The sequence below is a fragment of the Dryobates pubescens genome, chromosome 18 (assembly GCF_014839835.1).
Source record: "Dryobates pubescens isolate bDryPub1 chromosome 18, bDryPub1.pri, whole genome shotgun sequence".
Lineage (NCBI taxonomy): Eukaryota > Metazoa > Chordata > Aves > Piciformes > Picidae > Dryobates > Dryobates pubescens.
In genome coordinates, this window is record NC_071629.1 from 5483763 (window position 1) to 5499046 (window position 15284).

The 15284-nt window shown below is 48.7% G+C and overlaps 1 protein-coding gene across 1 annotated transcript in view; it reads right to left on the bottom strand.

The window, feature by feature from the left end:
* The window catches only part of MSN (moesin), a 47187-nt gene extending 32299 nt beyond the window's left edge, over positions 1–14888 (bottom strand). The window contains exon 1 of the mRNA XM_054169747.1: positions 14772–14888. Within this exon, the coding sequence (XP_054025722.1) occupies positions 14772–14783 (12 nt within the window). The 5' untranslated portion in view covers positions 14784–14888. The remainder of the gene's footprint in view (positions 1–14771) is intronic.
* Positions 14889–15284: the final 396 nt, after the last annotated feature.

Genomic DNA, 15284 nt, shown 5'->3' on the forward strand with positions numbered 1-15284 from the left:
CAGCTCACAAAGAGGTAGTTTGTGCCTCCCTTAAATTGCACCTGGCACGCTGCTGTGAGGCTCCTGGCTGCTCCTGCAGCAGCTTAGCCAGCAAATCAGCTCCAGCAGCGCCCACCGCTACCAGAAGCGCTTTAGATAGTCTGAGAAGAGTCACAGAGGGCAGCCTCCCCCCTCCTAAACTTGCCTCCACCTCATTCTTCCCTCCCGAACTTCATTCCAGAGGCAGGGGATTTCCCTGCCCCGTTTAACGGCTGCAAGCACCCAGTTCAAGGGGTTAAACAGACAAGCCCAGTAGCCAAGACGTTTCCAGACAGCCAAGGAGCTTTTCCAAACCTAGCATCCAGTGGATGCCTGCCAGAAACACAAGCAGTTATTTTGCTGGAAGGGGCTCAAAACAAGATCAAGACAGGATGCTAACAAGACAAGTGTGAGCCGCACAGAGGCATCACATGTACAGTAAGTGCTTGAGGTTCGAGAGCTGGTGCACTAAATACTCCCTCCCTATGTAAAGGTCTCTAAATTCATGTGCAGTCAAGAACTGTTTGAGAGGTAACTTGAAGTTGCAGGCAAATAGAGAACAGCAGGTATGCTCAAACACTCTGCTTATCATTCAAGAGCCTTTCCACAGGCATGATGGCTTGGAGGTAACTGCTGTGACCGAGTTCTTCCTTCCAAAGGATTCTTGTGCTTGGATGAACAAGTCAGAAGCATGCTTACCTGTTTCACATGCTTCTCTGTTCTTCAACCTCACATTTCAGTTGCCTGGTTGTGAGAGGGGCAGCTGAACACAGGGCTGCCTGTTTCAGGCGTCCAAAGCACTGCCTGGGTGTGGCACATCAAGTTCTTGGCCAGCTCACAGCACTCACTGAATATCTGAACAATAGCCAGACTTCTAGGAGCTAGAACACAGCCTTACTGTGGGATCTGACTGCCCAGACTATGAGCCATCTCTCCAAATTTAACTGCAGGCACAGTCAAGCATGAGGTAAAGATGTTTCATCATCCTGTGATTTTTCAGCTTTATCATTTCTAATGTGCTGGACAAATCCTGCAACTTCCTTTTGGTACAGGGTCTCATTTAGGCTGGCTGCCTTTTCATCTCTCTCGAGCTCACTTCAGGATTTCCCTGAAACTGCTCAGCTCTACCCTATTTAACATTCAGTTTCCCCCCACCCACACTTGCTTCCCCCACCCACCGACCTTTCCGAGGTCTTAAATGACTGTTGGGAACTGTAGATAGTTTAGAAGAGACGGGCTTGCGATTGCTGAAGTACCTTTTGTTATTTTAAGCCCCATCTAGTTCAAGCACTTGAGTTTTCCTAATATAGAGGAGAGTCGCTACAACAGCAGGATACACAGAACCCAGGGTCCCAAAAGGATCCCAAAGGGGCATGGAGCTGCTCAGGGAGCTGCAGCACGGTGCCAGCACGCTCAGGGTGCGGTCCAACCACCGCAGCAAACCATCCCAAACCGCCTGCACCCTCCTGCTGCCTTATTTGGCTTCACAGCACCGCTCCGAGACTACGCCACCAGCTGGGACCGAAGGATGAATCAGGCAGAGAACAACTCATCTGCTACTGGGTTTTTTTTCCCCCAGCAGAACCATTTCACTGGTCCCAAGTTTGCTCCCTTTACACAGAGGCATTGCTACTGGCACAGATCAGAGGAGGAGGGAAGGGTGAACTGGCTTTGGGGTACAGCTGGACAAAGAGTATCACACTATCACTAAGGCTGGAAGAGACCTCAAAGATCATTGAGTCCAACCTGTCACCACAGACCTCATGACTAGACCATGGCACCAAGTACCACGTCCAATCCCCTCTTGAACACCTCCAGGGATGGTGACTCCACCAGCTCCCTGGGCAGCACATTCCAATGGCCAACAACTCTCTCCGTGAAGAACTTCCTCCTCACCTCGAGCCTAAACTTCCCCTGGCACAGCTTGAGACTGTGTCCTCTTGTTCTGGTGCTGGTTGCTAGAGAGAAGAGACCAATCCCTTCCTGGCTACAACCACCTTTCAGGTAGTTGTAAAGAGCAACGAGGTCACCCCGAGCCTCCTCTTCTCCAGGCTGGACAAGCTGGGCCAAGACTATCAGAGCACTTCTTATTCCTCACTCCCAGGCACTCCCACTTTATCCTTTTGTGACAGTTTTAGGCTGTGCTTTGCTACACCACCCTTTGCTGAGATTTGTCCTTCATCAAGCCACACATGCCAGTAAGCCAGCTTTCTGCTGAGCCAGCAGAGCACAGCTGATGCACTATTGAGTGCACAGCAGGATCACGCAGATGGGAGTAAAACTTTATAGGGGCAGCAAAGCACCAAAGCTCTCAAACATGCAGCCAAGCTGATCTAGTTCATTAAAGGCTGCTATTAAATGGACACACTCAAGTTCACACTCCTGAAATGCAAATAGCCCAGTTCCAAACAATGCCTGATGAACTTCAGTTATCACTTGAGACCTAGATGCATGCATGAAGACATTCCTAAACACCCAGGAATCTCAGGGGTCAAGTAAGGTCTATTAACATGCCTTTCAAATGGAGGTCCACCACATACCACCCTTAAAGTGCAACAAAAGCAAGACCCAGGACTAACATAGAAGGTGATCCAACTTTGAAGCTGGCCTTGTGTTGAGCATGGGGCTGGAAGAGAGGACTTCTGGAGCTCTGCCTCACTTAAGCACTTCTAGAATTCTACAAGACCACAGCTGCTGCTGGGAGCTACCCTGCATTAGCTTAAAACATTTCCAATGCTCATGGCTTTAGATGCTCATGGCATCATACCTCTTGTATCAAGCAGGCTGCAGCCATTCCATTACACAGGTGTAGTTTTAATATTTAGATCCTTTAAACCTCCCCCTAAGAGCAGAGGTGTTATGACTACCTTTATGCATCCAAACATACATCCAAGCCAAACCATTAGTGCTCCTCCTGAAGCTGAAGGTCAAAACTCAGAACCACAACCCAGTTGTAGGAAGAGAAAGAGACAGATGCTGAGTGCATCTCCTGGGTAAGTCAGCATGGATGCAAACAGAACTTAGGAAAGCAAACAGCAAAGCTTACTAAATTAACCAGAGGCAAGAAGTCTGCAAAGCAGCCTTCTGCAAGGACCATTCATCAGGCAATTTGAGAGCTTGGCTCTTACTCATATTCACTGTGTAGGGCTGCTTTTAAGGTTTTCACTACCCCCCATGCTAAGGAAGATCAGCAGAGGAGTTCCAGGCATTAACTCAACTAATCAAAGCCTGGGGACTCCCTTCAGCGTTCCTGCATGCAGCTCTCTCAGCCCCAGCTGTACATCTCCAGAACACTAGAAGTAGTAGGAGTAGCTAACTACACTTAGTCAGGCTTGTTGTGATCCACCTTAATGCAGCCAGCAGGCAGACCAATGAAATCATTTGGTTTACAGGACTGAAGGAATCCCCTCAGAGATCCAAATTTTCAAATCCCCTCAAAGACTGCCAAATCAAAGCTGTCATTACAACAGTGTCAAAGCATTTCACTGGAGAGTCCTCTGTCATAGAATCAGTAAGGTTGGAAAAGACCTCAGAGATCATCTCAAGTCCAACCTGTCACCCAGCACCTCAGAACTACTAAACCATGGCACCAAGGGCCACGTCCAGTCCCCTCTTGAACACCTCCAGGGATGATGACTCCACCACCTCCCTGGGCAGCACATTCCAATGGCCAACAACTCTCTTAGGGAAGAACTTTCTCCTCATCTCTCTACACCAAACTTTTGAGACCAAAGCATTTGCACATAGCCAATTGCTAAAAGATAAGGAAGAACTTGAAAGGGCAGAGCAATGGAGCACATGGTCCCTAAGATACAAAGGAAGAGTCATGTAAAATGCACCTGTGGTGGGTTGAAAAGGCCCTCCTTCCCAACATTACTCCAAACTGAGGGGATCAGCTTCATGAGAAGCCAGCCATGATGCAGTGAACCTTACATTTGAAATAGCTGATAGGAATTTAATAGGTTCTACATCAAAAAAACCCAACACATCCACCAAACATCTTTTTTTTTCCCTTGCTGTATGAATGAGAGAGACTTTCAAAGCTTAGCCATGAAGACATAGCTGGTCACCTCCAACTGAGCTACATTTGGTGTTTGGCAGCAGAAGAAACTTTGCAGTGAGGTGAAGCACATACAGAGCAAGCAACAAGGCCTATCCTAGAATGCACTGGGTGGGAAGGGACCTTCAAAGGTCATCTAATCCAATCCCCTGAAGAAACTTTGCACTGAGGTGAAGCAAGTACAGAGCAAGCAACAAGGTCTATCCTAGAATGCACTGGGTGGGAAGCGACCTTCAAAGGTCATCTAATCCAACCCCCTGCAGTAAGCAGGGACATCTCTAATTAGGTCAGGCTGTTCAGAGTCCCATCAAACCAAACCATGCCTCCAGGATGTATTAGATTTGTCAGAAGAGAAGTAGCCAAGGGGAAGCAGGACAGCATTCAGCCAGATTTGTACTGGAGTACTGTTAGAACACCGAGACAGCACCATAGCTCCCCTGGATGCTGCTGAAGCAAGTATTGACCAGGACATCTCATCTTCAGCAGAGTGCTCTGATCCTTCAGCAATTTGGAAGTTACTTAGCCCTCCCATTCTGTCTGTTGATAGTGAGATTCAAGACACACCACAGTGCTGCCTTCTTACAGCTGAAGATGGTGACACACATCCTCACTTGAAAAAGACCTCTGCTCTAGGCTGTTTGGTATTCAAACTGAGCATAATAAAAGTTGCATTGCAGCTTGCAGCCAGCCTTCAACTTGTGATGCTACCATCTCAACCACACAGGAAGATAAAGCAAAAAAAACCCACCCAACAAACAGCTTCAGAGGTTTTGAGCTTTGACTCACTTCTGCATGTAGAGCTGTCACCACAGCACCCTAGGCATGCATTTTACCCATCAGTGCAGAAGACATTGCTGAGGATAGATTTCATGCAGCCTGCAACACTTGCCTTTGCAAACAGTCCCTTCTTGTAGCTCCCTACAGGTACTGGCAGGCTGCTATTAGGCCTCCCCAGAACCTTCCCTTTTCCAGGCTGAACAACCCCAGCTCCCTCAGCCTGTCCTCACAGCAGAAGTGCTCCAGCCCCCTGACCATTTTTGTGGCACTTCCCTGGACCCACTCTTTGAGGTCCACATCCTTCCTGTGTTGAGGGCTCCAGACCAGCCTTTTCCAAGCCCATTACGTGAGCTCCCAGTAACCTCACAGTCTGAGGCAGCCCACAAGATGAGCAGTTGTGTGTACCTACAACAGCTGCTGGCTCTCTGGCAGACTGTGGCTGTGGCCTAAAACAATCATTTTACTGCTGTCTGCTTCCTGCACTTCACCAGCACCGTGAAATTAACCTGTCAAGTGCTGCTTGCTGAAGATAGAGATGTTGCAACAAAAATCCAGTTGCCCCCACAGTCCATTTTCAGAGATAAAGGAAAGTTTCCTCAGCCTGAGGTAAGCCAGACCCCAATTTTCTATAGAGCATAACTAACCACAGAGCACCAAACACAGCCAGCCACTGGATTTGATACATCTCAGCTACAGTTCCCATTAGCTACCCAATAAAACTAATTCAGGGAATCAGTCCACTTTTCCAGAGGTGGTTTTAAGCTTCCTTAGTACATAGCAGCAAATGAAATGCCCAAACTTTGGCACAACAATTATTGATGCTTCAGCTTTTGAGCTCATCTCAGACAGCAGAGAGTTATCTGAGCATCTGGTATGTAACACACAGCAGTTCCCAATGGTCAACTGGATCAGCAGCACCTCTGTGCATGCTGTGTAGTGTCTCCACTAATGAATGATGACAAAACCTAGTGGAACATATCAATTTAAGGAGTAATCTCATCTAGCATCACCTTCCCAAACAGGGGAAATAAAGGGGAAATAAAGGGGAAATAAAGGGGAAATAAAGGGGAAATAAAGGGGAAATAAAGGGGAAATAAAGGGGAAATAAAGGGGAAATAAAGGGGAAATAAAGGGGAAATAAAGGGGAAATAAAGGGGAAATAAAGGGGAAATAAAGGGGAAATAAAGGGGAAATAAAGGGGAAATAAAGGGGAAATAAAGGGGAAATAAAGGGGAAATAGGTTGGAAGAGACCTTTGAGATTGAGTCCAACCTATCATCCAACACTATCTAATCAACTAAAGCATGGCACCAAGCACCCCATCCAGTCTCTACAAACACTCTCACCAAATAGCTGCCCCATGAGCTACAAGACAGGCAAGTTTCTTTCAACCCCTCCAGCTTCCCAGGACATTTTGCTTTCTTGACATATCATCTGTCAGATATTAACTAGCTTAACCAAGTAAGTGGGCAATATTGAAAGGCATTTAAAGGACAATGCAATCATCAGGCAAAGTCAATGTGATTTCACAAAGGGAAAGTCCCACCTAATTGACATCCTTCTCTAATAAGGTCATTCACCTAATGGATGAAGGGAAGGTAGAGGATGTAGTTTTTCTGGCTCATAGTAAGGCATCTGATGCTATCCCTCACAGCATCCTTCTGGACCCACTGTTCACTTGTGAGAGGTGAGCAGGTTTGTGGCGCCCTGGGGGAAGAACCTGCTGGATGGCAGAGCTCAAAGGGCTGCAGTGGATGGTGCTACATCCAGCTGGCAACTGATCATCAGTTTGAGTCCTCAGAGCTCAATCTTTTGTTTAACATTTTTATCAATGATCTGGATGTACCACTAGTAAGTTTACCAAACTGGGAGGTGCTTTTCACTTGGAGAGACATAAGGCCTTGCAGAAGCACCTAGACAGATTGGTGCACTGGGCAAACATCAACAGCATGAAATTTAACCAGCATGCATGACAGATTGAGCACCTGGGGTAGAATTACAGGACAAAAATCCTACCAAAATGAAAAGCTCTTACCCATTCCCAAGACAAGAAAATAACCACTTTATCTTCTTTAGAACAGAATTAACCAGGTTGGAAAAGACCTTGGAGATCGAGTCCAACCTATCACCCAACACCACCTGATCAACTAAACCATGGCACCAAGCACTCCATCCAGGCTCTTCCTAAACACCTCCAGTGATGGTGACTCCACCACCTCCCTGGGCAGCACATTCCAGTGGCCAATCTCTCTTTCTATGAACAACTTCTTCCTAACATCCAGCCTAAACCTCCCCTGGTGCAGCTTGAGACTGTGTCCTCTTGTTGTGGTGCTGGTTGCTGGGAAAGAGACCAACCCCCAGCTGGCTACAACCTCCCTTCAGGTAGTTGTAGAGAGCAAGAAGGTCTCCTCTGAGCCTCCTCTTCTCCAGGCTAAGCAACCCCAGCTCCCTCCCGTAAGTGGTGTGACTAAGGGATTGATCAGACTCTTCCTGTACTTAGTCACTTGCCTACTGTAACTAGGTAGGTATCCCAGTCCAGAGAGAACATGGTTGTGAGTCATAAGGGCTTACTAAGAAGAGGAGGAATCAGTAGTGTAAAGAATGGCTGATGGCTTCAGGAAGTCAGTTTTGCTTTAGAAATGAAATAGCTGGAGAACACTGGAAGGCATGCAATCAATCACAGAACAGCAGCTCACCACTGTGCTGCACACAAGATTCTCTGGCATGGACTTAACCCCTTCCAAAAAACAAATCCACTAAACCAACCAAACAAAAAGAAACCACACAAAAGTGAGGGTTTACAGCATTTATACTCCAATACAGTGAAGTCTGTTCTCCTGAGAGCCTTCCTCTGCGGAACTAACACATTGCCCAGCACAGCTGGAAGTCTTTGAGAAAGTATTGATCAGTCTGGGCCATGCAGCCCACACCATTCTTATTCATCACTTCAACAGAATAGAATCAATAAGGTTGGAAAAGACCTGAAATATCATCAAGTCCAACCTGTCACCCAACACCTCATGACTACTAAACCATGGCACCGAGTGCCACGTCCAATCCCCTCCTGAACCCCTCCAGGGATGGTGACTCCAGCACATTAAGTTACCCTCTTCCTGATCTCTTCTGGGATTTCCTTTTTCTCTACACAGAATGACTGCTGGCAGAGAAAGGAGTCTGCCTCTTCCTCCTCCTAGTTCATCAACTCTTCCCTGCCTAATTGCATGTTTCCCTACAGAGCAAGTCAGATTTAGAGCTCTTTCATTCATTCCTCCTTTAGGTTCACCCCCATGCCTTTGTAGCTACTCATCAACTAGCCAGAGGGAGAGAAACCTAGCACAGCCAAACACTTTTATTCCTTAGCCTGAGAACCAAACATCATTCCTTCAGCCAAAGGCTGCATTTTTAACAGGTTCCTCAGAACATCTACAGATTTAGAGATGCTGAAACAACTAGGACAAAAGCATCATACAGGACTCCTAACCTCTTCAAAGAGTGTTTCCTCCCATTTAATACAAGCTCAACAACCTGCTAGAAAAAGGCCAGGGATTTCTGACTGCCTCAGTCCTCCACTGGTGAAGATCTACATTCCTACAAGTGAAGATATCCTCTCATAGCTGCCCAGGAAGGAAGCAGCAGCAGCTCCCCTACCTATGTGTGCACAGTTGCTGCAGCCACAACTGCCTCTTACCAACATAAGGCCCAAACCTCTGCAACTTCAGGTTTTACCCTTCAAACAGTTGCAGCTGATCCTGTGGCTTTGTAACCACCAAGCCTGCAAGTGACTGTTCTCTTCCTACATCCCCACCAAGGACTTGCCCTTCAGTCTTTTAAACTGTTCCAGTAAGAACCAGGGCTAGCTGCTGGAGTCAGGAGGGTGAGGTTTGTGCCCACAACTTCCCAAACACTTGAGTGCTCCACCTAGAAACAGCCATAGAAGTTTTACAGAGAGGTCTGCCCAAAAGGGTAACCCTTCCATGAATCTAGCTCGAGTCTTCAGCCTCCTTTAGACGTTTCAGATGGGATAAAAGCAAATTCCTTTGATGCAGTATTATTGGCTGCACTATGCAAATTCCTGCTGTTCCCAAACACCCTGAGGGAAAGACAAGCAATTAACTGGCTGCTTACTAGTGCTCTTAATTTACATCAGTTAATTGCCCAGGATTATTCCTGGGCAGAGAGGGATTTCCTCTCTTCCAATAGTGTGTCTGCATCAGCAGAGACTCCTCGCAGGGTGATGTTGATCTCTAGTGTAATCATTTAGCAGACAAACAGGACCCAGGGAGGGGAAGGGGGGGAGACCCGAGGAGTTACTGTAGAGATCTTGGAACTCCTTTTCAAGCAGACCCCATTGTAGCCCTCAGAACAGCGATTAAGCACAGATAACAGCTTTATTGTGCAAATTCAGGGAGGCCCTCTCGCTGCACAGAAGGGAGGGAAGAAAAGGGGGGGGGGGAAAAGTCAGCCAAATAAGGTTGTTTGAGCTGCAGCAAGGCAGGAAAGGGTCCAGGAGATGACGTAGCTAGAGGAAGCTTTTAGTCAGTTTCCTTTAGAACCTGGAGCAGGGCCAGAGCTACCTCTTCCACAGGAGTTTCTCTGAAAAGTGTCAGTGATCAGCAAGGCCAAGCAGAGCCCAGCGACTCAGGGAGGGTCCTGCACCCCTTACACGCTCAGCTTTGCAAGCGGCAAAGACAAAAGATGTTTGAATCGTTCAGGTTCAGTTCATCGGCTGTCTCTGATGAGGCTACCCAGGGACTTCAGGGAGCTCTGTGCAGGAGGGCTTCAGACACTAGGCAGAAAACTACTGAAACAAGTTTTCTCCAGAGGCAGTGATGCCATTTCCTGTCAAAGAAAAAAAAGAAAGGAAAGAAAAAAACCCCCACAAAAAAAAGAGTCCATATTAAGAGATCTGATGAACTATCCTCACGAGAACAGGAAGAGTTGTAATTAGCCTTCAGGGGTGATTAATGAGACAAGACAGTCACCCTAAGGAAAGTGCTGCAACTCCTTGCAGGTCCAAAAAAGGTCCTGCCTGTAAATGCTAAGGGGACAGGATATTGGCAGGAAGTGAGTGATGATCAAGCCCTGATTTCAGGCATTCTTTTCCCCATAAGATTCCCAGAGCAGAAGCAGCTGCTGTGAAGTCCACAGCTTTCCTCGGACTCCTTTTAGTGTGTGAACCTCACTAAACTGCTTCTTGCTCACCTGCCTCAAGCAGCAAACCAAGAGGTCAAAAAAAGGAAAGAAAGGACTCAACCAACACATTTGATCTTCTAGAATCTTGGGTATAAGCACTTAGCCCTAACGCTGCCACATTGGATCATGGCTACCAGTTCAGGTCAGGCTCTCAGCACAGCTCTTGCTCACTATAGGCTGAAGCCACTGTGCTTCCTGCACAACACTGCCAGTGTATGGCAAGGTCTGCCATAAGAAAGGGAAGCAAGATTGTACCAGTAAGTAACAAGAAAAAATAACACTAGTTGGACAACTCCCTGATTAACTTCAACATAGAAGGCCCAGAAGTATCCAACAGAAGCTTTTGCTCACTATCAAGCTAAACTGCTTCATCTGCACAGGAGGTAAAACCTTGCTATCCCTGCAGGATATAGGAACCAAGCTGATGGATACCATGTAAAGGCCTTACCTGGTCTGTAAAATCCCATGGGAGATATAAAGCTAGAGATAATTCATTGCTTATCAGTCCAGTAGTCGCCCTGGTTCTCACTGTATACTCAGCATGTTCTGCCTACTGTTGCTCAAGTACAAACTCCTCTGAAATTCACCAACAGGGGCAACACTCACTTCTTTGAAAAGCAAGGCCTTTGGGAACTCTCAAACACGCCTTTCTAAAGCAATTCCATGTATCTGCTAGTGTCAGAAAGGCACAACAGACTGACTTTGCCTAATAAGCTAGCACCCACATCCCACCAAAGCCTGCCTAACTCTGATCAGCACTGCCACACTTCCCAATGAATGAGTGAGGGAGAGGAGGAGATGTAACATCAAAGGGTTGGTCCTCAGGTAAGATGGATGATACCAGGAATGCTTCTAGTGTTCCTTCACCGCACAACAGGATTGAAACCCAGGGTATCTTAAGTCACCATTCATTGCAAGTCATGGTTTCCATCACTGCCCATCATTGCTTGCCCTCAACTTTAAAGGCCTGTGGCAAGGGGGGGGGGGGGGGGAAAGGGATCACCCAAACAAGTGTAGCACTCTGCTACCAGCTGTCATCTTGTGGCAGGATTTGGTAGCAAGTAGCTACAAACCAAGAAACAAATTATCCAGAGAATACCACAGACCTTTCTTTTAACCAGGCAAACGCAGTTCCAAAGACCAAAGGGAGATATGCTTCAAGGACCTTTGGAGACCATGAACTGAAGCTACTGGCAGGATCCCTGAATGCCCCAATGACTACTGCTACCAGTTTCAGAAAGCATTAAGGGAAAAGGCAGTGGCAGGAAAGCCTTTAAAATTACAAAATCTGAAACAGCATGGAGTTGAGACTCGCAGACCTTACTAATCTTTTGTGCTGAAGACTTCATGCTTGTCCAAGCTGATTTTCTCTGCAGTTAACTTTGCCCTAGATACCTGGAGACTTATGTTCTGAACGTCGAGAGGAACACTTAGTGCTGCTAACACAATAAGAGGAGCCCAAACTTTATTACAGCTCAGCTTGAAGATTTCTGTATTTACAAGATTAGCTCAGATTGAAGCCATTTCTCTGCAATGAGTAAAGACTGTTTCCTGAAACAGAACTGCTCAGCTCCTAGTGATAGGACAGCTGAATGCCCATCTCATGCGTAAACACGTGCTCGGCCTTCAAGTCTAGCAGCCTATCCATTAACATAGCCACAAAGTAAGTACATTAATAGGGGAAATAGTTAATGGATCCTGATACTTTATTTTTAGCTTCTGTATCAGTCCATTAAACAAACAGGCATGGCTGTACAAGAAAAGGTCACTTTCCCCTCCCATTCCTCCAACTAAGATGGTTTTCTGTAGTACTAAGGTTCAAGTTGAAGAGCTATGGGGCTTGGACTAGCCATCAACCTGACAGCTCACTCACTCCTCTCAGGTTCTGACTTCCAGTTCTGCCCAGTCTGAAATGACTCAGAGAGACCAGAGCCCTAAGTCAGTAGGCATGAGATCAGAGCCTACTCATGGCCAAAGAACAGACTTCTCACAAGTAGGGGAGAGACATTTCAGAGCTTGACAATGACTTGCAAGAGGCATTTTAGCACTCAACTACTTCCACCCTACTGCAATAAAAAAGGGGGGAGGAGGGGGACACAACTATATGCTCTCTCCGGTGTGTGCTTTAACTGGTTACATCTTGCACACTTTTCAGAACAAAAGAATTTATAAACCAGAGCTGGTTGCTTAACTCTAAGATCACTGTGCACAAAACAGTGAACCTTTCCTTTGGAGACATACATCAGGACCAGCAGACCCACCCACCATGGGACTTTCTATGTACCCTACAAGGCCTTCAGCAACCAATCCCCCCAGCTGTGCAGACATGACACTTCACAACAGCAAGTCATGTGCCACTAGTTCAAAGGTTACCAAAGTTAATCTATTAATAGGGCACCAAGTCACAGTGCCACCAGTAGCAAATCTGAGGTGAAGGCACAGCAATCTCTAGCTAGATGTGTTAACATTTAGCCTAGCTTACCAAGGAGCAGGGACTCGGAACTCAACAGGTTTTGCTGCTCACACCGTGCAGCAGCATGTTCTGTAAGCCTGGTGAGATGAATGATAAGAGCTACCAAACACTTTAGACACAAATGCTTTTCCTGCCCAGCCAGAACTGTTCCCTGGAACATTTCCTCCATCTGTCTTCTTCACAATGGATTTATTTTTGCGATGAAGCCCACGTATAGCTACATCTAACTGCTCAAGTTTCACCCATATTTGACCTTGATGGAGGAAAGTCACTTGCATTTTACTGTTGGGGTAATTAAGCAGCTATTAACAAATCTTAAGCTAGCACACTAGTAGTCATGTTTCCTTCACACGAAGAACTGATTACACAGTTATGCCAGCATATCCTGTTCCTGCAAACCACAGCTCGAGAAAGAATGGTTAAAATATTATTTCAGTTGGGTCTGCAACTAGGGCAGATGAGGCAGGAAACCGAGGGCTGAGACAGCAGGAGGCCTGCAGCCCTGTACCTCAGCAGGCACAAACATCCGAACCACTCTCTGTGGGATCTGCGGTGTGCAACACAGTCTCGCAGCGGAGCAGTTGCACAGAGGATTATCTCCCCCAGTTTTCTGAAAGCTCCAAAAGCAGAACTGCTCTGTCAGAGCCAGAAAGCAGCAAGACTGAGAACGCGAATCCAGCCTAGGGTGTGTCTGCAGACACAGAGGCTGCAACGGGCACCTGGTAGCAAAGAGCAGCGCCAGGTTTGGATTCAGCCTCTGGGTGGGAACCCTGCCCACCTGCTTCAGAACCCTCTCTGCAACACACGTTCAGGATTTCTTGGCTGATTCACACTAGCAAAGCCCCTCCTCACAACTGCAGACTTTGGCTGAAAGGTTTCAGCTGCATTTTACACAGAAGTCCCCCAACTTGGGCGACTTCTGGTAAACTTGACCAAAATTGTTGCCCGTATTTTTTAGGAAGTGCATCTTCATTAGTCATCGCTGATGTTTGAAGAAAGGCTTTTCTAAAGCTTCACAAAACACTGTCCTCACCTTTAAGTGGCTTCACTTCGATTTCCTTTAAGATACTGATGCTTTAAAATAATAATCCAGCTATTGTCTCAGGGAGCTGGCATTTCGGACAGCAGGAAAAGCAGAATTCAGTCAGACAGGCATTTCAGAGCTATTTTAAAAGTAACAAAATTAAACTATCTGGGGAAAGAAAAATAATAAATGGGGGTGGATTCCATTTCAACTTCCACTTGCACAGGGGTGTGTTTTTGTTTAGGGCTGGTTTTTTTTTCCTTTCCTCTTCTTTATGTAAACCACAGACTCTTCGCTTAAACATTAGATGTTCTTAGGCCGTTTCGGATCACTCCCAGTGAGGAAACATCCAGAGCCTTCCAGCCTGCTCCTTCCTGTTTTATCAATGAAGGGCTAGGACCAATTCTTTCACTCCAACCAGAAGTTAAAATGGAAAAACCCCATGCTCCTCATTAGTCACCGAAATCCTGCTGCGAGGAGAGTCAAGTACAGACTTGACCAGACTTTCTGAAGTACTAAGATCTCTCCAGCCAAGAAATACTTCGAGTCAAGCTGGGACAAGGCTCCCTAACAACTCAAGCTGACTAATTACAACTTGTGAAAACCCCAACTTCTTTTCCTTACAGGGCACATGAGAGGCGGCCATAGAATTCATTAATTCCCCAGCAAGCTCCGAACGCTTCCCCCCAGCGCGTCCCGAGCCGGGCGGGCAGGGCGCAGGCTCCGCTCCCCCGGAGCTCTCGGGGCGGGGAAGCAGCCCCGCCAAGCCGTGGAACCAGCCGCCCCGAACGGGCACCGCGGCCCAGGCGGGGCCACGGCACAGCCCCCTCGGGCGGAGGGGCCGCTGCCGGGCAGGGAGCGGCCGGGGAGGGGAGCACAAGATGGAGGGGCGGGCGGCTCTGCTCCCCTGCCTCCCGCCCGCCGCGCTCCCCAGAACTACCTCCTTCCTACTCTCCCCTTTCCCTCCGGAGCAGCCGCCGGCGCCTCCTGGGCCCCGCCGCCGGCCACAGGCGCTCTCGAGCGGAGCGCAGGCGAGAAGAGTCCCCCGGGCCGGCGGGCAGCCGGGGCGAGCAGCCGGGGTGCTGCCATCCTCCCCCAACGGGAGGCCTGGGTGCCGCCACCGCCCTTCCCCAGCCCCACGCCCCCGTTCCAGGCGGCAACCCCACTCGGCTGCCGCCGAAAGCCACCCCCGAAGCGGGGATCCCACTCCGCGCCGGCGGCACCCACCGTTTTCGGCATCTTCCCGGCGGGCTGGGCACGGCAGGTCACTCCTCCTGCGCCGGTGGGCTCTCTCGGCGGGCTCCGCGCTGCTTCTAACGGGACTCGGCGCCGCGCCTCTCCGTCCGCCCGCCCTGGCGCAAACCCCGCCCGACCCCGCCCCACGGCCCGGCTCGGCCCCGCTCCCCGCTCCCCGCGCCTCCGTGCGGGGCTGGAGCTGCTGTGCCCCCGCCCCGGCCTCTAAGGAGGGCGCGGCACGGAACAGCCCGGCTCGGCTCGGCCATGCGGCGCCGTTCCGGAGGCTCCGGCAGGCCTCGCCGTGGGCGAAGCCTTCGTGGCCCCCGCGGAGGAGCGGTCCTTGCGCGGCGCTCTGGCCTTGGAGGCAGCGGCCGGGTCCCAGCAGGGCAAGAGCCGAGCGCTGTAGGTACTGAGAAAACCCCGAGGTGTATTCGCGTATCAGGTGTCGCTGGGAGTGCTGCGCCATGCCAAGAGCGTTATTTAAAAAATAAAGCGATGTCGAGG